Here is a 23,832-nt window from a genome sequence, read left to right on the forward strand (position 1 = left end):
TCTGCTGGTTTCTCTTTAAGGTTACAGACTCAAAAGAGAGCAGGGAAATTAAAGGCACAGAAGTCCTGTCCACTATTGAGTCTGGCAACCCTAGCTAGAGATGGTTTTTTGCCCTCCTGCCCCTGCAGTGGTGGCAGGGGTTGTTGGGGTGGAGCTGGCTTAATAGATTGCAGTGTAGTGCAAACATAACTTTTCACTGGGAAACAACAGAAATGGTGTGGCTTGCTTATTGCAATATTCACTTTATTGCAGTGGTCTGGAACCAAACCTGTAATATATCTGAGGTTTGCCTTTACACCCATATTACAGAGCTGCAAAATGTATAGAAAAAGGCACTCCCACATTCTTGGGTTACCAGGCACATACCACACATACCATTTAATCATAACTGAATTCACAAAGCTGGAAAAGCCACTACTTTTAAGCCTGCTTTCTTTAAAACTAATCCCCTTACCATCAATAGGAGTTCGAAGAAGTACGTTTAAGGTTGGCGTGCTGAAATATAATGTTACCCCCTCCCGTCAGGTATGTACTTTGATCATTCTGTGAAAATCCCCCCTTTTTTTTCTTTCTAGTGTCGCCACTCCAGCTGAGATGTTCACGAGTTGGATCCCGTTCTCTATCAGCAAAGACTAAAGTGTTTGAGATGTTTGAGATTGCAGGTAGTGGTGGGGACCATGATTAAGGAGTGAGCATGCTAGATGTTCATAAAATTATGAATTATGAACTGGGGGATGGATACAGAGTAAATTACATAAATAGAAAGGCTTCAGGTTGCCATTTTAGCTAATTTGTGGGAGGTTCAAGAGACAAAAAGGGACCCAGGTGGCACTGTGGTTAAACCACTGAGCCTAGGGCTTGCTGATCAGAAGGTCGGCGGTTCGAATCCCTGTGATGGGGTGAGCTCCTGTTGCTCGGCTCCAGCTCCTGCCAACCTAGCAGTTCGAAAGCACGTCAAAATGCAAGTAGATAAATAGGTACAGCAGGAAGGTAAATGGCGTTTCCGTGTGCTGCTCTGGTTTGCCATAAGTGGCTTTGTCATGCTGGCCACATGACCTGGAAGCTGTACGCCGGCTCCCTCGGCCAATAATGTGAGATGAGCGCGCAACCCCAGAGTCGGTCACGACTGGACCTAATGGTCAGGGGTCCCTTTACCTTTACCTTTACAAGAGGCAAAAACACACAAAGGTTTGACCCTTCTTGTCCTCTCTCTTCATACATTTCTGACCACATCAAATGCCAAAATATTAGCAAGTGTCTTAATCTTTTGAGCTTGAGGCCCTTGCCAAATGTCCTGCCTGCCTGCCGCCACCGTCAATTGGCCCTGCAGGCATAGCTGCCAAGTACCCCGTTTCCCCCAGGAAATCCCCATTTTTACTTACCTTTTCCCAGTGGTTCCCCGTATCACTTACCGTGTTTCTCATATTATAAGACACGTCTTATAATTATTTTTTCCTAAAAAAAAAAAAACACTATGGCTTATTTTCAAGGGATGTCTTATTTCTTTCCTCCTCCTCCTGCCGCGGCCGGCATTGCTGCTGCGCCTATCACTATGTCTTATTTTCGGGGTATGGCTTATATTCCTTGAATGCTTAAAAATCCTGCTATGGCTTATTTTATGGGTATGTCTTAAAATATGAGAAACAGGGTAGTCTCCCGTTTTTCTCTGTTATTTTCTCCTTCCAGCGGCCATTTTTTTCCTTTCCAATTTGTCCTTCTATTGGCACCAAAAATGGCTGCCGCCGGCTTCAAAAGTCGCATCCACGCATGTCCGGAAGTGCATAAACGCGACTTCCGGTGTCGGCGGCGGGCATTTTTGGTGCCCATAGAAGGGCAAAGCGACACCGGAAGTTACGTCGACGCAACTTCCGGTGTCACATGGCTGCCGGTCCCGGATTCTGCAGTCTGGGACTTGGAAGGTAAGCCTGCAGGTGATTGGTTATATTATGCTGATTTTGCTCATGTTATGTTTTAGTTAATTAGTCTTGTGATATGTATTGCACATTATGTGACATGTTGCTTTTTTCTTTCTAACCTTGGTCTTTGGGAGATGTAGTTATTCAACAAATCTAAAATCTAATTCACCCATTCCAAAGTAGCTTAGATTCACTGTTGCTTCAGTAAGAAAAGAACATTGTTGTAGTCGATACTATTTGTTCAAGGAAAGTCCTCAAGCTACACAGTTTAAATGCACAATTTAAAGACCAAAAGAAATGATCACTAATTATGCTAGCCATAGACAAGGTTCTACTCATTTCCATTCATTTTATTTCAGAACAGTAGGCATGCATGATTCATCATACACATCAATTAGTGCCTATGAATGGCGATGCTTTTTTTTAATCCAGTGGTCCAGACAAGCATCAGAATGCAGGTGAAATATACATATGTATCCACTCATCAGCTGCATAGGAAATGTTTTGAGTATCCAGATCTCCCTTCCTGGATGTTTGTGTTTTGTGTGTGCCAAGCTGGGGGATATCAGAATTTTCAGTTGCATATAAATACTTGCCAATAAATAGACTGCAGGAAAGAAACTGTTGGTTAAATAAATTCCAGAAGTGCATCAATAAGCAGCTGTTTGAAAAGAGAAGGGTGGCTGCACATTGGTTTGACTTGACTTGAATGTAATCAGATCCGTTTAGGAGGAAAAGAGCTGGCGGGCAGAGCATGTCAGCTTCCAAGTTTTGATGGCTGATTTCTCAACCCTTTCTTGTAGTGCAGAGGAGGAGCCATTTCAAGTCCATCAAACTTCCTGTGCACTGAGGGGGAATCTCCTTGGGCCTACTGAAAGGTCTGCTTGTGTTTTGAGGGGAAGGTGATACAAGCTAGAGCTGTTGAGGAGGAATAAATGGAGATGACCTTTGCAGGAATTTTGCAGGAAACGTCGTAGGTTTGTAACGTAATAAGTGTTGGAAATGTAAAAAAGCGGAAGGAACTTTTTTTCATATGTGGTGGACCTGCCCATTGGTAAAGACTTTCTGGGAAATGATTTATAATGAATTGAAAAGGATGTTGAAAAACACGTTTATTAAAAAACCAGAATCCTTTCTATTGGGCATGGTGGGAAAAGAATTACCGACTAAGGATACCAATCTGTTTTTATATGCCACAACGGCAGCCAGAATATTATTAGCAAAATATTGGAAGACACCGAAGATACCGACATTAGAGGAGTGGCAAATGAAAATGTTGGACTATATGGAACTCGCTGACCTGACCGGAAGATTGCGCGATCAGGGAGAAGAGAAGATAAAAGAGGAATGGAGCAAATTTAGAATATATTATAAAAAATATTGTAAAATTGAATTATGAAGAGAAATATAAGCAATTATGTATGTTGCAGGTTGAAATTTAAGGATAGTTTAATGAAAATTGAGAAATAGCAACTATAGATATAAAATATGAATAGAATCTGCATGTAAAAGATAGGCAATGAACCGCTAAATAGGGGACACGGGGAAGTCCCTAAGGGAAATTAAGTTAGAAGTCGTTATGAATTGGGTTTTGTATATATTCCTTTCTTTTTGCTTATCTTTTTTATTTTTCTTTGTGTACGATGATGTGAATGTTCGATCTGTTGATTATTTGTTGTTTTCTTCAATATAAAAAATTTCTTCAATAAAAAATAAATTTAAAAAAAAGGAAACGTCGTAAGTTTGAATTCTTAGCTAAACATTTTAAAGTTTTGTTGGCTTTCATAGTATTTAGTTAATGTTTACATTTTTTCCCCAGTTTCATATGCTGCCTCAGACATCCTGGTGCCCTCCAAATATTTTGAATCAGCTCTAACCAGCATGGTCAGTGGTCAGAGGTCATAGGAGCTGCAGTCCAAAAGCATATGGAGGGCACCAAACTGAGGAAGGGTACTCTTGTGCTATTGGACTCATTTAAATAGTAAGCAGGGACCCAGGTGGCACTGTGGTTAAACCACTGAGCCTAGGGCTTGCTGATCAGAAGGTCGGCGGTTCGAATCCCTGTGACGGGGTGAGCTCCCGTTGCTTGGTCCCAGCTCCTGCCAACCTAGCAGTTCAAAAGCACATCAAAATGCAAGTAGATAAATAGGAACCGCTACAGCGGGAAGGTAAACGGCGTTTCCATGTGCTGCTCTGGTTTGCCAGAAGCGGCTTTGTCATGCTGGCCACATGACCTGGAAGCTATACGGCGGCTCCCTCGGCCAATAATGCGAGATGAGCGCGCAACCCCAGAGTCGGTCACGACTGGACCTAATTTCAGGGGTCCCTTTACCTTTACCTTTAAATAGTAAGCATCAACCAGGCAGAGGGCCTTCTCGGTAGTGGCACCCGCCCTGTGGAACACCCTCCCATCAGATGTCAAGGAAATAAACAACTATCTGACTTTGGGAAGACGTCTGAAGGCAGCCCTGCTTGGGGAAGTTTATAATGTTTGATGTTTTATCGCATTTTTAACATTCTGTTGGGAGCCGTCCAGAGTGGCTGGGGAAAGCCAGCCAGATGGGTGGGGTAAAATAATAATAATAATAATAATAATAATAATAATAATAATAATAATATCATCATCATCATCATCATCAAAGGGCATTCATTGGCTTAGCTCTACATCACATGTATACCCTCCAACATTCTTTCGGAGTCTTTCTGAGCAAAGTAACAAAATGTTTACTCACATTTCAGTTCACGATTTTATCCCCGAAAGAGTGAGTTCATCTCATATGGAGACTGAACTCATGTGCTGCTGGCCGAGGGCCAGCAGACAGCAAAATTACATTTAGACAACAAAATGGCTGCAGGAGAGCAGCATGGCAGCAAGAGACAGAACAAGACAACAGAAAGACGAAACAGGCTGAGAAAATGGCTGCGTGTCTCGGCTCTTTTGTGGAGTTAGCCAGGGCCATGCCCATCTCCCAGGTCACATCCAGGGGGAGGAAGCTCCAGACCAGTGGAAGAGGAAGATACACTGACTGGATGTCCGCCTGCCTGTGCCCACTCTAGGGAAACAAGGAATGTTGCATTTGACTGCACCAATGGATCACATCCAACATACAGTGTGTTGTTGTTGTTGTTGTTGTTGTTGTTGTTGTTGTTGTTGTTGTTGTTAATTGTATTTATTTCTGACCTTTTTCTCCAAGGAGTTCAAAGGTGGAATACATGGCTCTCCACCCCACCCCCCATTTAGTTCCCCCCCATTCTCCCCTGTGAGATAAGTTAGGCCGAGAGGCAGTGAGCCATAGCTGAGTTGGCATTTGAGCCCTGACCTCCCAACGTCCTAGCCTGGCACTCTGACCACTACACCACACTGGTACATCTGGCATTGCCCTTAGGATTGACATTGTGTTCTGCATGCAGCTCTAGCTAAACAAGGGAGCGCAAGCTTTGCGGATCCAGGTTAAGTCATTGGCATCCGTTTTTAAAAGGATTTCCAGTTTCAGAGCTGGGGGAAAGCTTCGGTCGGAGAGGCTTCAAAAGTCTTTCCTGGAGAGCTGCAGGCGGATCAGTTATCAAACACTTCCTAACCTCCCAGGAAAGAGGAAATATTGTAGAATGGATGTATGTGATCTCGCTGCATCTCAAACATGAGGAAGATAATGAGATTAAGGGCGTGACAGGGTCCCACAAAACGGTGGAAACTCTGCCTTCAGGCTTTCAAACTGCAGCTCACTGCGTGTAAGGTATGTGAGCAATACGAAGGCTAGGAAGCACGAACAATTTCCTCAGCTGATTCTCTTCCAGGGCTGGCTCAGCTTCAGTTGTGGGAAGCAAGATTATGATTCATTTTTAGAACAACAAAGGCTGCAGTTAAGCTCAGGATTTAAGTCGATGCAGGTCTCAGCTAGAATGGCATGGGGCAGGTTTGGATGTGGAAAACCCTGGATCAAATCCCCGTTCAACCTTGAAGCTTGCTGTCTGGCTTTGGGTTAGTCTCTCTCTCTCTCTCCTTACCCTGCTGCACTACTAAAAGATTAGATGAGATGGTCCTTAGTGTAATGGTTAGCGTGTTGGACTAGGATCTGGGAGACCAGGATTCAAATCCCCACTCAGCTATGAAGCCACAAAGACTGACTTTGGGCCAGTCACTGGTGGAATCTAGACACATATAAAAAACGTTGTGAAAATACTTTTTTTAAAAAAAAAACATTTCAAAAAATATATAGAATCTGCTATAGCTCACCATCGCCATCTAGTGACACATTTGTATACTTTAAAAAGGTAAAGGACCCCTGACAGTTAAGCCCAGTCGCGAACGACTCTGGGGTTGTGGCGCTCATCTCGCTTTACTGGCCGAGGGAGCCGGCATTTGTCCGCAGACAGTTTTTCTGAGTCATGTGGCCAGCATGACTAAGCTGCTTCTGGCAAACCAGAGAACGCCGTTTACCTTCCCGCCAGAGCGGTACCTATTTATCTACTTGCACTTTGACATGCTTTTGAAATGCTGGGTGGGCAGGAGCAGGGACCGAGCAACGGGAGCTCACCCCGTCACAGGGATTTGAACCGCAGACCTTCCGTTCGGCAAGCCCTAGGCTCTGTGGTTTAGCACCACGACACACTTAAAGTGTTTTATTTGCAGCTGTATATCTGAGTCCGCTGTCCCCCAGTCTAACCTACCTCACAGCATTGTTGTGAGGATAAAGTGGGGTGGGCAAACCATGTGTGGCACCTTGGGCTCATTGGAAGAAAGAAGGGATATAAATGCAATGCATGGATGAATAAAACTGCCAAGTGCCACCTATCCCAGAAGTGAAGTAGGTGACAGTGCAGCAAAGGAGCGCTCCTTTTCAGCTGTAACACCCTCCCTTTTTTTAAAAAAAAACCCTCCTTTTTATTTTATTTTTTAAACGCAAACCACTCTGGGGTGAAGGATGGTAAAAAACAGGTTGTTTGTGCAGAGGTATATACACACAGACACATTCATTTATCCATGAACACACACACACACACACTGACAATGATGATGATCCTTGAATAACGGTTTAAACCAATTCATGGAATAGAGGTCTATCGGTGGCTACTATCCATGATGGCCTTGCTCTGCCTCCATGGGCTGGGGACAGTTATGTTTCTGAATATGAGTTTCTGGAAACCAAGCGGGAAAGTGCTCTTGTGCCAGATCCTGCCTGAGGGTTTATAGCAGGGGTCAGCAACCTTCTTCAGCAGGGGTCGGTCCACTGTCCCTCAGACCTTGTGGGGGGCCGGACTATATTTTGGGGAAAAATATGAATGAATGCCCCACAAATAACCCAGAGATGCATTTTAAATAAAAGCACACATTCTACTCATGTAAAAACATGCCGATTCCTGGACCGTCCGCGGGCCAGATTGAGAAGGCGATTGGGCCGCATCCGGGCCCCGGGCCTTATTTTGGGGACCCCTGGTTTATAGCATTCATTTGGCTGGCCACTGTGAGAACAGGATGCTGGTTTGCGTGGGCCATTGGCCTCATCCAGCAGGCTCTCCTTATGTTCTTATGACAACGAGAAATATAATAACTATATTAAGTAGTGCTATGTGCACCATTCCTGAGGAGGCAGAGTGAGGCACAAATGTATTAAATAAAAATAAAGTACAACAAAATGTGCTTTTCCCCATGACAGTTTATTGGCTATAATACAGAAAACTACAGCAATGAGCAAAGAAAGAAATAAAGAAAGCATACAGGATCTTTTACAGAAAACAGTACTGGTGCTTGAACTTTCCAATCCCTTGTTGCCTTTCAAATTACACACATTCAACATTATATTACACCAGCCTTCGCCACCTGGTGCCTCCCAGAAGTTTGGAACTATGGCTCCCATCAACCCAGAAGGGCCTGGTGGGAGTTGTAGTTCAAAGCATCTGATGGGCAACAGGCTGGTGAAGCCTGTATTAGGCACACTGACTCAGGCCCAGCAGATAATACACACACACAGAAAAAAACAGAGTTGTGCGCACACAGTCTGCTAAACAAAGCTGTCATCTCACTAACCAGACGTCTGTTGGAGAAAGGAAGGTTGGGAGACTGAATCCAGGCTCTCCAGCTCCACCTTTCAACAGCTGATTGGTGAGACTCTATCTTTGATTACTGGGCTATCTGTGTGCAGCCCCGTTTGTAGTGCATGCGATTCCCTATCCAGCTGCTACCCGGACCAGGGAAACTGTGTACTACAGGCATCCCTGACCACTGGTCCTGTTAGCTAGGGATCATGGGAATTGTAGGCCAAAACATCTGGAGGGCCGAAGGTTGCCTATGCCTGGTGTACTAGATCACAATGCCTTAAAAAGCTACTTTTATGAGGTAGTGGCATATATTGCTCCTTTACAGAGCTGATCCAGATATTGCGGCTTGGAAGATTTGGTTTTCATAAGCTATGGAGAAAATTCTGGGGGTGCATTTACAACCCCCCCCAACAACATAATGTTCCAGAATCTCTCTGGGACTTTAGAAGCCCAGTTTCAGTGGATGAATGTCCACTGTCCACTTTCCGTAGTTCTGTTCAGGGGAAACAATTACATGTTCTACCCATGTGTGAATTGGGGAGTAGGGCTGCACCGACAAGCTCTGCCCTCAACATGGCGTCCTCACACCTAGCACAGATATCTGTATGGAGGGAGTCTTCATGGGTACAGCTGTATACATGAAGATTCCCTCTTTGCAGCTATCCAGGCTCTATGTGTGGATGCCCAGGGGTGGAGTAAATCAGAGGACATAATCCTGGGGGCAAGATGAGTCATTTCGATCCTAATTCTCTGCTAACATATTGACAGAATGTGCATATGGTTTGCTTGAATATGACTGTTGTGTTTTGGTGGTTTCCGGGAAGCAGTGGGTCTCACTGCTCAAGTGCAGGAATTGGGCAACATTGTTACCAACCTTGGCACATGGATGGCATGATGCCCTCATTGGCAGGGGAGGTCTCTGCACATGCACAGTAAGGTTGATTACATGCCTGGAACCTTTCAGACATGTGACTAGGAAAAGAAGCATCTCTCAATTTTGGTTCTCTCAGTTTTACGTTTTTACAATCTTGAGTTCAGTTCTCCACATTTCTGCAGCAATTTGTGAATGTTTTAATCATCCCCAAAATTGCACAGAATTTTATAGTGATTTTTTCTCTCTCTTTCTCTCTCTCCACACACACACACACACACACACACACACACACACACACACACGAGAAACACGGTATGTAACTGTCACTGATATGTTCATTTGGAGAACTGCATTGCAAAATTCAACTAAGTGGGAATTTTGAAGGATGGCTGGGTTTCAGTTCTCATATTATTTTGGAAAATCCAAATTTGATAGATTCAGGCATAAATAAGAACTGAATCAAAATTCTCCCCCGTAATTTACATGTGACAGACTGTTCTGGCTCTGTTTCATGCCAGTGAGCCCCCACTATGATGTGACTTACTCTGTCAGAGGCAGAACGACCAAATTTTGTGTTTTCTTGGAATCCAATAGCTTCCCTTCTTGTTGCTGCATAATGTGCACAGTGTCCCTGAGTATCTGTAGCCCAACCCTTGTTGCTTTAGCCAGCTCTACCCACATCACCAAGAACCTAGATAAGCTTCCCCTTCCTGCTATTTGAGAAATGGCGGGTGGAATCGTTGACGTTAAACCTGACCATATTCTTAGTGAAGTCTTACTTAGCCTTAGCTCTGCTTGACCTTTGGTACCCAGTGGAGTGCCTTCCCCTTTGACGCCTGTTCTGGTTGCATCTGAAAGCAGACGCTGCAACTCTTAAGCTTTCGGATCCACAAGCATCGACCTCCTTTGGACAGCATTCACCTCCTGGTTTTGCAGCATTTTGGGAAGTGCATGGGGCATTGGCTACAGCTGGAAAGGAAACACATGCAGTGGTTATTGGGGCACCAAACTTCTTTGGGGCATGAAACATGGATTCTGATCTGCAAAGAACAGGATAAAAGAACAAGGAAGGCTACTTACATATGCTGACTGAGTTTGCACAATCTTTGGACATCCTGTGTGGGCAAAGATAAAAGAATATAGTACATTCTCCTTCGATTACAGACACATAATCCCCAAATCACATCTTCAGATGTTTATTAAAAGATCAAGTTTGGGGGACCGAGCACAATTCAAAGTGTTGGTGCTGAGCTTTAAAGCCCTAAATGGGCTCGGATCAGTATACCTGAAGGAGTGTCTGCACTCCCATTGTCCAGCCCAGACACTGAGGTCCAGCTCTGAGGGCCCCCTGACAGTTCCCTCCCTGTGAGAAGTGAGCTTACAGGGAACCAGGCAGAGGGCCTTCTTGGTAGTGGTGCCCACCCTGTGGAATGCCCTCCCACCAGATGTCAAGGAAATAAACAACTACCGGTATTTGATTTTTAGAAGACATCTGAAGGCAGCCCTGTTTAGGGAAGTTTTTTATGTCTGATGTTTTATTGTGTTTTTAATATCCTGTTGGAAGCTGCCCAGAGTGGTTGCAGAGGCCCGGCCAGATAGGTGGGGTACAAGGAATAAATAAATAAATAATAATAATAATAATAATAATAATAATAATAATAATAATTAGTAGTAGTAGTAGTAGTCCAAAGGGTGCATTCAGTCTTGGGCAACTTCTGGAGGTGGGGTGTATATCAGTGGTGGGTTGTGCCAGATGGAAAAGTGGGCAGAGCAATGGGTGTGACTCTTAATTCAGTAAAGTAAGTTACATTCCAGCCACGCAGAAGCCAGAGGCTTCTGTACACACACACACACACGCACACGCACCTCCATCCAGGAAAGGAAGAGGCATTATGATGCTTCAAGGACACAACTCAGTACTCAGAGAGGGTGAGTCCTGTAGGAGTGGGCATGTCCTGGGGAGAGTTCTGAGAACCAGTTTGAGGGCCCTCATTTTATGAACTCCATTTGCAGCCAGGATTCTCTGGATGCAACCAAAACTCTGTATTCTGAATGACTCCAAATATTACACCCATTTACTGCTTTGAGATCACTAAGTGCAAATTAACCCTTAGTTAAAGGTAAAGATAAAGGGACCCCTGACCGTTAGGTCCAGTTGCGGACGACTCTGGGGTTGCGGTGCTCATCTCGCTTTACAGGCCGAGGGAGCTAGCATACAGCTTCCAGGTCATGTGGCTAGCATAACTATGCCACTTCTGGCGAAACAGAGCAGTGCACAGAAACACCGTTTACCTTCCCACCTATTTATCTACTTGCACTTTGACGTGCTTTCGAACAGCTAGGTTGGCAGGAGCAGGGACCGAGCAACAGGAGCTCACCCCATCGCGGGGATTCAATCCGCTGACCTTCCGATTGGCAAGCCCTAGGCTTTGTGGTTTAGACCACAGTGCCACCCGTGTTAACCCTTGGTTAATTTTCTGTTAACATAACTTTTCATTGTGATCCCACTGCCATTACTCTCCCAACAGTTTGCAGGCTCACCTCTCCTCTTCCCCTTCCAGCAAGCTTTTGTAGGCTGCAATCTCAATATCTAGGGCAAGCTTTGTATTCAGTAGCTCCTGGTAGTCACACACCAGGCATGCCAGTTCGTCTTTGCCATTCCGAAGGGCCTCCACCAACTCAGCATATTTCTCCTGAGCATCTTTCAGGGCACAGTCACCACCTTCCGTCCCATCACAGACGGCCTTCTGCAGCTCATCATTCTGCAGTGATTACAGAAGATGGTCAGGTTAGCCTTCATTTCCTTGTGCTAGATAACCAGATCGCAAAACCCTTCAGTGTACAGATTTGGGGTGGTTGTGCAGTGGCTCAGTTTCTCCATCAGAAATTTGGACTAGTCCCTGCTAGTCCCTTTGGCCACAAACAAATTATTTTTATAGCTATTTGCTCAGAAGGAATTTTATGACTGTTTGCTAAAAGAGAAATTATTCCAGCTGTTGGAAGTGGTCTTGTTGTGATCTCTGCTTGGTCTAACTCTAAGTCTTGCCTATATTCACCATACTACTCATAGCTATTCAGATTGTGCAACAGAAACAATTAAGAAATAATAAACTACTTTATACAAAATTGTATTGCATGTGTAGTCTTATGCAGTGTTTTTTTCTGGGGGGACACAGGGGTATACATTCCCCTAAACATTTTGTGAATCTAAGTTTGGCCTCATTGAGGGGCAAGTGTTTCAATATGAGTAAGAAAATGAAAGTACCCTTAAACATTTTTTTAAGGAGGAAAAAAGCACTGGTCTTATGTAGAGTTGTTGTTGTTGTTGTTGTTGTTGCTGCTGCTGCTGCCAAATTTTCAAAATCTTGTTGCCTGACCTGTACACCACCAAACTTACCTCCTTTTGCACACTCTGAATTTCACACTGAAGCTTCTCAATCCTCCTTGTAAGTTCTGAAATCTGCTGCTTGTATTTCTTCAGGTCTCCCTTGAAGCAGCATCTCTTGCTTTGAGCCTCTTCATACTAAGGGTATAAACATGGTGGCTGTTTAGCAAGAGCAGCTATAATGAGAGAGATCAGATGCACAGAGCATAGGACCAGGTCAGGCAGAGTGAAACAGCCACCTCATGCAGCAGGTTCTGGGAGGGTGGCAATGATAGCCCCTCCCCCCCGCCCTTCCTTCTGAGCCCCCACCCCACCCCAGCCACACTCATCCACTTGAACTGACGTCCTGGCAGTTTATATAGCTTTATACAGCTACAAGTCAATGGACAAAATAAAGAACCCCATTCTTACAATGCTACAAATAGAGAAGATATAAAAAGCATCCAGAGAAATATTTGTGAAGGATGAGGGCAACCTGAAATATTTCAGCAAATGAGTATCCCCTATCATGATTGCATAGTACTTGTGTCATTAAGACTTTTTTTCTTTAATAGACCACTTTTTGAATTTGTGACGTTTTGTTTAAGCTTCAACGCCCACCTTGTTTCAGCACCTACCTTGTTTTGGTAAAAGGCATCTGCCTCGGCTTTGCTCCTCTGGACAATTTCTTTGTACTCTTCCCTGAGGATGGCAATAATGCTGTCCATGTCTAAACCCCTGCTGTTGTCCATTTTCACAACCACATCCAAATCTCCAGTGTGATGGTCCAGTTGAGCTTCCTCCTAAGTGTATTGACCCAAATGCATCATCATTTGTTCTTTACAACCTTATCTAAAATACTGTACTTCTTTCTCTCTGCTAACTTTGCTCGAGTTGTAACAAGGCAAATCTGTAAAGCAGGTGCAAATGCTAGCACCTGGTTCACATGGGCAAACACATTGCTTGAGCTATTACTTCCTTGCTCAGCTCTTTGTGGTGACTCTTAGCTGAACATGTGAATTGACGTCAGTGCAAAGCATTGCCTTTTAGTTGGAGTTTGGGTTGGTTAATCTGCAGCCACTCATTCACACATGTGTGGTGCTTTAGGCAATGAGCATGCAGGTGAGGACTGGGCCCAAGCACAGCTTTCTAGAGGGAAAATATATATGGAAAAAAAGATCTTCATCTGAGGGAGGCTTCGAGGAAGATGACAAGGGTTCCTTTTCAGGGAACACACTCACCAGTGAGGTCTGCTTAGTAACTACGCTGGCATCATTTCAGTGTCGGGTAAAACTTCCCTCCGTGCCCCCAGCTTTTGATGAGCTACAATGACATTATTTTGCTGCTGGTATGTAGCCCAAGCTACTTGGGATGTGGGTGTGGGGAGGGGCTGCTTGGAAGGTCCAGGGTTGAGGCATGTGGCTTTGCATGCAAAAGGTCCCAGGTTCAATCCTTGGCATCTCTAGGTAGGGTTGGAAGAGTCCCTTCTCTGAAATCCCAGATAGCTGCTGTTGGTTGGTATAAACACTTGGTATAAGGCAGTTTTAAACATTCATTGATGGAATTTTTTAAAAAAAATCTAACGGAATGGTCCAAAGTCTTCTTTTTTTTTTTTTAAATTTATACAGTATCATCTGGGCTTTTTTTGCTTTCTTAAAATCTCTGCTGCTACTGTCTTGTTTTGTTTTATAATTTGTATCTGTAGTTCACATGTTTTTAAATGTTGGTAGCCACTCTGGGAAGTGTCTACCTGAAGAGCACCTTATAAACTCATTAAAGTAATAAATGAAGTTAACTACCCTTAGATGTTGCTGAGGCCAATCAGGCTTAAGTCAATACAATTGCTTTAACCTGTTGACTTAAGTGCAACTATCTTTAGTTGGACTAGAACAGGCATCCCCAAACTGCAGCCCTCCAGATGTTTTGGCCTACAACTCCCATGATCCCTAGCTAACAGGACCAGTGGTCGGGGAAGATGGGAATTGTAGTCCAAAACATCTGGAGGGCCGAAGTTTGGGGATGCCTGGACTAGAACTATAGATGCCCTGTTAAAGGAAGCACTGGAACAAAGTGGTAGATCATCTGCTTTATTGAGTCTCTGGCATCTCCAGGTAGGACTAGAACCACCCCCTATCTTAAAAACTGGATTGCTGCTGTCAGTCAGTGTAGGCAATATTGAGCTAGATAGACTAATGCAGGCTTCCTCAAACTCGGCCCTCCAGGTGTTTTTGGCCTACACCTCCCATGATCCCTACCGTAGCTAGCAGGACCAGTGGTCAGGGATGATGGGAATTGTAGTCTCCAAACATCTGGAGGGTCGAGGTTGAGGAAGCCTGGACTAATGGGTCCATAGGAGTCAACTCCCGGGGGACCAAGGTCCCTTCAAGGGTACGCAGTACCAGCACCTCTTTTGTTGTTAAAAAGTATGGCACTTACTGTAGCAGCTTCATGGTGAGTACTGGCACCTATTTTTTGGGGGGGGGAGCACTGGGTGTGGTTGCTTTGTGGTTGCTATGAATTGCATGTGTTTTTGTGCAAATGTGTTTATATTGCAATGTACCTATGCTTATGCTTTTGACTATGCTGTAAGTCGCTTGGAGACTTTTTTGCATAGCAAGAGTCTTAACAATTTTAATACAGTGGTGCCTCGCTTAACGAATGCCCTGCTTAACGAAATTTCCGCTTAACGAAAGGTTTTTTCTAGCGGAGGTTGCCTCGCTAGACGAATCCGTTTTATGAAAAATTCATCTAGCGAATCGCGGTTTCCCATAGGAATGCATTGAAATTAAATTAATGCATTCCTATGGGCAAAAATAAAATAAAAATCCAATGCATTCCTATGGGATTCGCTAGACAATTTTTTCATTATAAGAAAAGACCCGTGGAACGAATTAAATTCATCTAGCGAGGCACCACTGTATATCATAATAACACTGCTCAGAAATCTTCATTGTAACCTGAAAGTAGGCCTAATTCACTTGCAAATCCAGGCTAGGTAGACCAAGATGCCCACTAACATGTCAGCCAACCACTGGAATTTACAGAGCCGGCCCTATCATTAGGCAAAATGAGGCAGCAACCTCAGGCAAACAATTTTGGGTGTCATTATGGCAATGAGTTATTAGGGATCTAAATGATGATGACTCACTAACAGGGAGGGAGGGAGGGAGGGAGGGAGGTACTTAAGGCTTTTATTTTATTTTTTTTGCGTTAAGTTCAACGATAACTTGACTAGATTTGGATACTCTTGACCTTTTCTTGTGAGGGTGGAGACCACCATTTGCAGCTCTGCTCCATTCAGACCAGCTTTAGGAATTTGCTAATCAGATTCAGGAAGCCTTCCCCCTCCCCCATGTCCATTTCGTCTTCTGTACTTACTAGGATTTGAATGGCACCTTGAGATATATAGGTGAAGTAGAGATAATATGGGGTGTCTTTGCATGGGATGTCTCCTTACTTACCTTCAGATATATGCATCTCAGGAACTCGATCTCTTGGGAGAGGAGACTGACTTGTATCTCCAGCTCTGCATTGGTCAAAACGACACAGTCTCTATCCTGCAAGGATGACATTTCCCTGTTATTTATATTCTACTGTTTAGATATGGTTTCAAAGGAAAGGGGGCAAAAACACCTAGAGCAGGGGTCAGCAAACTTTTTCAGCACGGGGCTGGTCCACTGTGCCTCAGACCTTGTGGGGGGCCGGACTATATATATATTTTTGGGGGGAGGGAATGAACAAATTTGTATGCCCCACAGATAACCCAGAGGTGCATTTTAAATAAAAAGGCACATTCTACCCATGTAAAAACACGCTGACTCCTGGACCATCCGCGGGCCGGATTTAGAAGGCGAATGGGCTGGATCCGGCCCCAGGGCCTTAGTTTGCCTACCCATGACCTAAAGTGTGCTTACATGAACAAACCTATGAAACATTTTATAGAGTGTAAATCCATTTTATAGAATCATAGAACTGTAGAGTTGGAAAAGACCACAAGAGTCACCTACTAGTCCAACCCCCTGCAATGCAGGATACTTTTGCCCAACATGAGGCTTGAACCCCCACAACCCTGAGATTAAGTCTCATGCTCTTCTGACTGAGCTGTTTTCTACTGTCTTGAATTAACAATCTTACATAGGTCCATAGCTGCCAAGTCTCCCGTTTTCACCAGGAAACCCCCATTTTTAAAGCCATTTCCCGCTGTCATCGCAAATGGCGAAATATCCCGTAATTCCCCTGGATTTCTTCTGGTGCCGCTCTGCCCTTGTCTGGGCACCAGAAATCGGGCAGCGCCGGCACCGGAAGTTGCTTCTACGCATGTCTGGACTTCTGGTGCTGGCGCTGCTAATCCCGTATTTTTCTAACCGGGACTTGGCAGCTATGCATAGGTCCTTGGTCTAATTTCACAACTCCTTTTTATTTACTTATTGCATTTATGTCTGACCTTTTTCTCCAAGGGGCTCAAGAACTGTAGCCAACACTGTTTTACTCAGAGTAGACCTATTTAAATTAATGGACTTAAGTTAGTCATGTCCATTAATTTCAATGAGACTGTTCTCTGTATGGCTAACATGGAAAGGGTGACAGCACAGAAATGCATGAACAGAGTCTTGGGGGCCCAGTGCTGCCACGTAATTGCTGTCCAAAGGGGTTACAATGTAATAAAAGACGGAAATAAAGCAGAATGTTTGCGATCTAAAAAGGTACGGGATTTTGCCAAGCGATTTCAGGATATGCATTGATTGGAAGTGAAACAGTTTGACTACCCCAAAACCCTTGCAGGTACAAAGAGTATTTTGCAAACACAATCACAGGTGGCTGTCCCAATAGTATCATGACTACAAATAATCATAAATGCATAATAAAAATGATGTCTGATAGGGTCCCAATAATCCATAAACCATGGTCTCCATCCCTTCACCTGGCAGCCTACTGAGCTGGGAGGAAGCAAGATCGAGGGCTGTCAGATGGTGATGACGGCAACAAACAAAACTGAGTTATTAAAAAAATGAAATGGGGAGATTTCTCATTTTTAAAACATAGATATTTCTGAAGTGAGGAGAAAACCTCATTATTTTTAATTGAAATGTTTCATCAGACTATACCTGTTTTATTGTGTTTTTAATATTTTGTTGGAAGCTGCCCAGAGTGGCTGGGGAAAACCAGTCAGATGGGCGGGGTATAAATAATAAATTTATTATTATTATTATTATTATTATTATTATTATTATTATTATACAAATGACTTCTTCTTCTTACCTTCTTCAGTTCTCCAAATTTGTTCTCTGCAGCACAGCGTTGGTTTGCTTTCTCTTCATACCTGTAAGGTATGAATAAAAATGAAACTACAAAGGGGTGGTGATCAGTTCAGTAATTCACTCACTACTAAGAACAGAAGAACATATTATGAGCCCAGCTGAATTAGGGCGAAGGCCCAGCGAGTCCAGCATCCAGTTCCCACAGCATGGACTCCACAAGTAGACTCCATGTCTCTGGACTCCCGCAAGTAGGATATGAGAACAATAGCATTCCCCCACTGCTGCTACCCAGCAGCCACTGGTCAGAGGCATTTGCGTGTGGAGGTCCCCCAAACCACCCCTCAAATAACTCACACCATAGACAGAATTTTAGTTTAATGGTTTTTGGCATGAATTTGGCCACAACTTTATTGAATACAAATCAAACCAGTGAGTGGTTGTGTAGGCATTGGTTCTCCAACTGTCACCTAAGGACAGAAATAAACTTGCCTTGTCAACAAGGGGAAACCCTACAGGGAGAGACAGGGAGTCGGGTCCAATAGGCTCTCCCCTCTCCCCTCAGGCTCCCAGGGGCCCATGCATGTTGCTGGTCCCCTACCGGGGATATGGACACTGCATAGAGCCCCTGTATTCCTGACTGGAATTTCCCCTAACTCAGGCATTAACACAAGGGGCCAACGAAGTCAACAGACCCCAAATACAACCAATAACCAATGCCTAACCGCCAACCTTACAAGTTGTGACTTATTTGCTGTGCAGTAGGCGAAAAACCAGATGGCACCAGCCAATCAGCCAAATGGAAAAAATTCCTACCAGCCCCTGAATACAGGCGGCGCTGAAGTCACAGCAATGTCAACACAGAGGCCTAAAAAACAGCGGAGGGAGGGTGGGGATCCGAAACGCAGCCAAAGAGAAAAAGAAACCTCTTTCCTTTGCTTTTAAACCCAGGGGGCTGACCCAACAAAAATCGCAACATCGGAATTTGCCCAGCAACAGAGGAGTGACCACTCATGCCCCCACCTTTGGACTGAGGAGTGGTTTGATTAGCCCCCACCGCAAATCGTGCTCACCATGATGGTGAACTCGCAATGCCCTGCTGACAATCTGATACTCCCTCTGCACTGAGCTCACCACTGCCTGGTCCCTTCCTATTGGTAACTGGCAGTGATGTGGCATTAGGAAGCCAGGTGACCAGTGCCCACCACACCAGCCACTACTGGGTACTAACTACAGAGGATTTCCCCATTTATCAGGGATAAGTGGATTTCCTGGCCTGGATGGTGTTTCCATTGTAATCCAATGACATCTGAAAGCACCACATTATTTACCGCAGTGGTTGGCAATAGTGGGCTAGAAGTATTGGACTAATTCTATATAAGAACACTATGAATGTGGCTTATTTCCTCCTTCAGATATGCTGTACTTCGAGGATTCACATGTTTGTTCAATCTCATGGTGGTCACTTAATAAAACGTGACTGTGTGTTGCAATTCATTCCTTGGAGTTTGCCAAGTGGAACATGCTGTCTATGTGAATGATCCTGGATTCAGTCCTTGCCATCTTCTGTTAAGGGAATCTAAGGGACTGGGAAAGACCTGTGCTGGACGTCTTTGAGATACTGAATTTGATAAACCAATGATCTGACTTAATATACAGCAAATTCAGATGCTCCCCTAGAGAGTCTTAAAAAGGTAAAGGTAAAGGACCCTGCCCTGACAGTTAAGTCCAGTCGCGAACGACTTTGGGGTTGTGGCGCTCATCTTGCTTTACTGGCCGAGGGAGCTGATGTTTGTCCACAGACAGTTTTTCCGGGTCATATGGCCAGTATGACTAAGCTGCTTCTGGCGAAACCAGAGCAGCGCACGGAAACGCCCGTTACCTTCCCGTTGGAGTGGTACCTATTTATCTACTTGCACTTTGACGTGCTTTTGAACTGCTAGGTTGGCAGGAGCTGGGACCGAACAATGGGAGCTCACCCTGTCACGGGGATTCGAACTGCCAACCTTCCAATCAGCAAGCCCAAGGCTTGCACCACAGCACCACATGTGTCCCCTTTACAGAGTCTTAATTCATTCCAAAAACCGGAGAGAAACAAAAGTGTGCAGAGGAGAAGCACAGTTCTGTTAAGTCTCCATTTATGAAGGACAAAATCCAATTTATGGAGAAAAGATGGAAAACCCTTTATATCAGGCATCCCCAAACTTCAGCCCTCCAGATGTTTTGGACTACAATTCCCATCATCCCTGACCACTGGTCCTGTGAGCTAGGGATCATGGGTGTTGTAGGCCAAATTATCTGGAGGGCCGCAGTTTGGGGATGTCTATTTTACATTCTTAGGGCCATCATTTCCTTTCTTTGCACAATTCCAGAACAGCCGATTCCATGAACATGTCAACTCACCTGCACTTGCAGTCCTCAGCCTCCTCTTTTGAACACTCACAATCAGTCTCCAGTTTTCCCTTCTCGCACAGCAAATGATCCAGCTGCTTCTTCAGGTTGCAAATGAACTGCTCGAAAATAGATTTCAGACATTTTGTGGGTGGTTTGGCTTGTTTCTGTAGGAAGGACCATTTGGTTGCAAGCAGCTGGTTCTTCTGTTCCAAGCACTGCACCTGAAATCCAACATAAAGCAAATGAATAGATATGAATAAGATTTTGAGATATTACCTAGCAATGCTTAGTGCTCATACTGTTTCACAGGGTACATCTGTATTACAACGTGGCTGCAAATTTAGTGGTTTAGCAAAGGTACAAAATGGATTGGTGCAGCTAGCTAAGAAAAGAAAGGCCTTTGTGAGAATATCAGAAGCAAAGAGATCAAAACAAGGATTAATCTATATATTTAAAAAGGTTTGCTTAGTGCATAGAAAAGATTAAGGCAAACATATGCCAACTGTTTTCCAAGGCTTTAAATCAACCTTGCAAATAAGTCCACCCAAGTTACTAGTTTATAACAAAAGTACGGTACTTGGCTAACTAATCACTTTTTGGTCAACTTTGGTAAAACTTTCGCGTGGAAATAATTGCTACTTGATTCAGATGATAGATCTTTTACTAGTACGCTTTAAGGACTGTCAGGAAGAAGAGGTCTAGCAATGATCCATCCCACCTATAGATGCTACAGCACAAGGCTGGAAGAGATCCTGCAACTCATGGACTCTAGCAGTGCACCTCAGTGGTCACCATATTGATGAAATCAGTGTCGAAGGAGTGATGGTGCTGCATGCAAGGGTTGGGCCTGAGATTTGTTCCAGGAATAAGGGGTATGGCACCAGTTTCACCATTGTACAAGGACAAGGAGTCTTAACCCAACAGCTGCACCTATTGCAGATACCAGGACCAGGCTAAACATTACTTGAATGATTCCCAGCAGCACTGGCTATGGCAATAGTCTGGTGGTGGAACGAAAGCCTCCCATTCTGATCTCACCTTATCAATGAAATCAGCAAATTGGCTGTTAAGGTTCTTCATCTGCTCCATTTCCTGTTGTCTCACTTTCTGGATCTCAGGGCAGATGTCTACGTGGAAAGGCTCCAGCAGATGTTGGTCAACATGTACCCCATGGATGCTGTATCTTCTATGCATGCTTGGACCATCAGCTCCGCAGTTGCCACTCTTGTAGCCTCCACACAGCAATGTTGTTCTTCCACTAATCCTAGACATACTTCTGCTTCTGTAGCTGCCAGGATGAAACCGGGAGGCTGAGTTACTTGTGGAGAGTTTGGTGAAGGGGCTTCTGGCATGTTGTCTGCCTGCTAAGAGCTGACGGCTCATGTTGCCTTATTGTTGTGGACGCGACTGCAGAGGAAGATGTAGAGATGGAGACCCAGCAGCTGTGATGGAAGACCTTGGAGCTGGCCTCTCTTTTATGTGTTGGAGGAACTGGGCTTGGTTGCAAAAGGGTTACATCAGGACTCCTGTGGCTGGCATGCCCGCCAGCAAAACACAGTGCTAAGCGCAGAAGAGAACTCAAAAATAAATTACAAAAAAAAACAAAAAAATGCATGGCTTGCAAGATCGTCATGAGAGGATATTGTTTAATTAATCTGCCTCCTAACTCTAATTACAGTTTAGGTAAAAATGTTATCCCAAAAGGGATCTTCATGGTCTGACATCAATATCTCTGGCTCTTTTTACTTTATTATGGGAGAGAACACCTTTGTATACATTACTGTTATATCAAAAGTGCTGGAGAGTTGTACTCAAAAGAATACAGGGACAAAAATAGGGCAAAGCATAGTTCCGTGTCAAAATAATAATTATCTTAGGTGTCAAGATTGTGGATTGCTTCTGATTTGGGCCTGGGCAGAAGTCACTGGCCCAACCAATACGGCCAATGAAGATTGCCATGGGATCATCTGCGGTTTGGTGGAAGAACAGTATCACGTGTTGTGGATCTATAAGGCTATTGCTTTAATTCCTGGTATCTTTCATTTAAAAATTCTCTGGTTGCACAGCTGAAAAAGACCATTTGAGGCCTTGGAGAACCACTGGGGTACATGAGACACATGGTTCTGGGGTACATGGACCCAAAATAGTGGCTCATATTCTCTCCCCACCCCCATCCCACAATTTCCAGCATCCTTAACACTCTACAATTACCAGCATTTTAGGGGGGAAGGCCTGTGCTTTCTATGTGCTTTCAGTGTGCATTGTGGATGTGACCATGGCACATATGTGTTCATGTGTGTTTTCTGTTTGTTATTAGTGTGTGTGTTAGATTATGGCTACTAATTGGAGAGTAACCTTTGCTGAACATACTGAGACATACTTTGGAACCATCATGTATAGAAGGTGTGAGGAACCTTTGGCATTCCAGAGATTTTCAGAACTGCCACTCCCATAGGAGACAACTGCTAGGGGTCAAGGGGTCTTCACCCCCTCCCAACAAAATATTTGAGGGGGCCGCCCCCAAAAGTTGATGGGCATTGTCATTCGAATGGTGTGTGTGCACTGCATAAAATGATTGATTATGTGAGGCAGGACTTTCCTGCCCCCTCCAATATTTCATTCAAGTTGGCACCCCTGGCCACTCCCATCATCCCTGGCCATTGGCTGTGCTTGCTAGGAATGATGGGAGCTGTAATTCAGAAGCAGATTTAGGGGAGTGCAATCAGTTTGGGGCAGAGTCTCAGGGACACCGCAACTATGATGTAGCATGGAAGGTGAGAGGCAGGGATGCCAAATTTTGGTGTTGCACAGGGTACTACTGAAATTTGAGACCCCAAGGTCTGCCAATTGTATAATTCAGCAACTTCATTTGCCGGGTGCGGGGGGGGGGGAGGAATGATTCCGTGCTCCTCCTAACGTATAGAATTTGTTGCACAATGCTTGCCATCACAAACATTTTTCTATAGAGAGAAACGGAAGATGATGTATTGCACAATCCAATGTGCATGATTACTCAGAAGTATGTCAAATGTTATTGGATCCCTCTGTCGGGTAAATAATGACTCGAGTTAATTTGACTTTTTATGAATGGCTATTGTTACCTGCTGTTTTATTATGCCCTTTGATCTCATATGTTGTATTGATCTACTGTCAATTACGCCATTTACGTTTTTATGCTACTTCTCAGAACTATAATGAAGCATGGAGTGAGACATCTAAGCTCACGGTAATTACCAACAAACTCTGATGATGAATTCTTTATGTTAATTATACTTCATTGTGAAGGGAAAGTCGTAACATTCTATGGGCTAATTATAATTCTTTCATCAGTACCAGATCAACTGCTGAGCAGTTCCATTGGGTGACTTTGAGGCCTGGAATTGTGTGTGAGAGAGGCAAAAGTCTAGTTCAGGGCTGACCAGTATGGTGCCCTCCATATTTTGTTGGACTCCAGCTCCCATCAGCCACTGCTAGTGTGGCTCATGATCAGGTATGATGAGGGCTGTGGTCCAACACTTTCTGTAGGGCACCATTCCCTGGATCTAGTCAAATTTCGCAGCCAGCCACACTCTTTTGTCCCATCACATGAATGTGCAAAGGTAGAACCAGCCCTTGCCCTTCCAGAGCTGCAATCCCCTATGAAGGAAATAACTCTCAGTACACTTAACAACCTACAGCTCCCAAGACTGTAGGAAAGCCATGACTGCTTAAGTGCTTTAAATGAGTTGTGTGAATGTGACCCATGAAAGCTTATGCCATACAGTATTAACACTTGATGGTCATCTGGTGGTCAGTAAGGTTCCACAAGAGTTTTGGTTGTTCAGCTGCATTGGACTAACAGAGCAATCCACTCTCCTAATCTGGAGCTGGGAAGGAACAGAGCTGGTCTGGTCAAAGAGCTATGCTGAATCCTAAACGGGTCCAACTATCAGCAATAGCGGATATAGCAGGCTTCCTCAACCTCGGCCCTCCAAATGTTTTGAGACTACAATT

General features: G+C 44.3%; 1 protein-coding gene across 1 annotated transcript; it reads right to left on the bottom strand.

Annotated features, from left to right (window-relative positions):
• Window positions 1–9,898: 9,898 nt before the first annotated feature.
• LOC118081544 (keratin, type II cytoskeletal 4-like) lies at window positions 9,899–21,033 on the bottom strand. Its single transcript, XM_060271070.1, has 8 exons — window positions 20,878–21,033; window positions 19,849–20,060; window positions 17,450–17,510; window positions 15,652–15,747; window positions 12,829–12,993; window positions 12,224–12,349; window positions 11,368–11,588; window positions 9,899–9,941 (listed from the first exon to the last, which is right to left on the bottom strand). The coding sequence occupies exons 1-8, from the start codon at window positions 21,031–21,033 to the stop codon at window positions 9,899–9,901; spliced, it is 1,080 nt and encodes a 359-aa protein (XP_060127053.1).
• Between the last annotated feature and the right edge of the window lie 2,799 nt (window positions 21,034–23,832).

The sequence above is a fragment of the Zootoca vivipara genome, chromosome 2 (assembly GCF_963506605.1).
Source record: "Zootoca vivipara chromosome 2, rZooViv1.1, whole genome shotgun sequence".
NCBI classification, from domain to species: Eukaryota; Metazoa; Chordata; class Lepidosauria; order Squamata; family Lacertidae; genus Zootoca; species Zootoca vivipara.

Excerpts from the sequence above, each read along its gene's own strand:
- LOC118081544 (XM_060271070.1), bottom strand. The coding sequence starts at position 21,033 with ATGCATAGAAGATACAGCATCCATGGGGTACATGTTGACCAACATCTG. Across the intron at positions 12,350-12,828 it reads ATGCCTTTTACCAAAACAAG|TATGAAGAGGCTCAAAGCAA; the intron begins GTAGGTGCTGAA and ends TTATACCCTTAG. Across the intron at positions 9,942-11,367 it reads CTGGAAGGGGAAGAGGAGAG|GATGTCCAAAGATTGTGCAA; the intron begins GTGAGCCTGCAA and ends TTGCCCACACAG.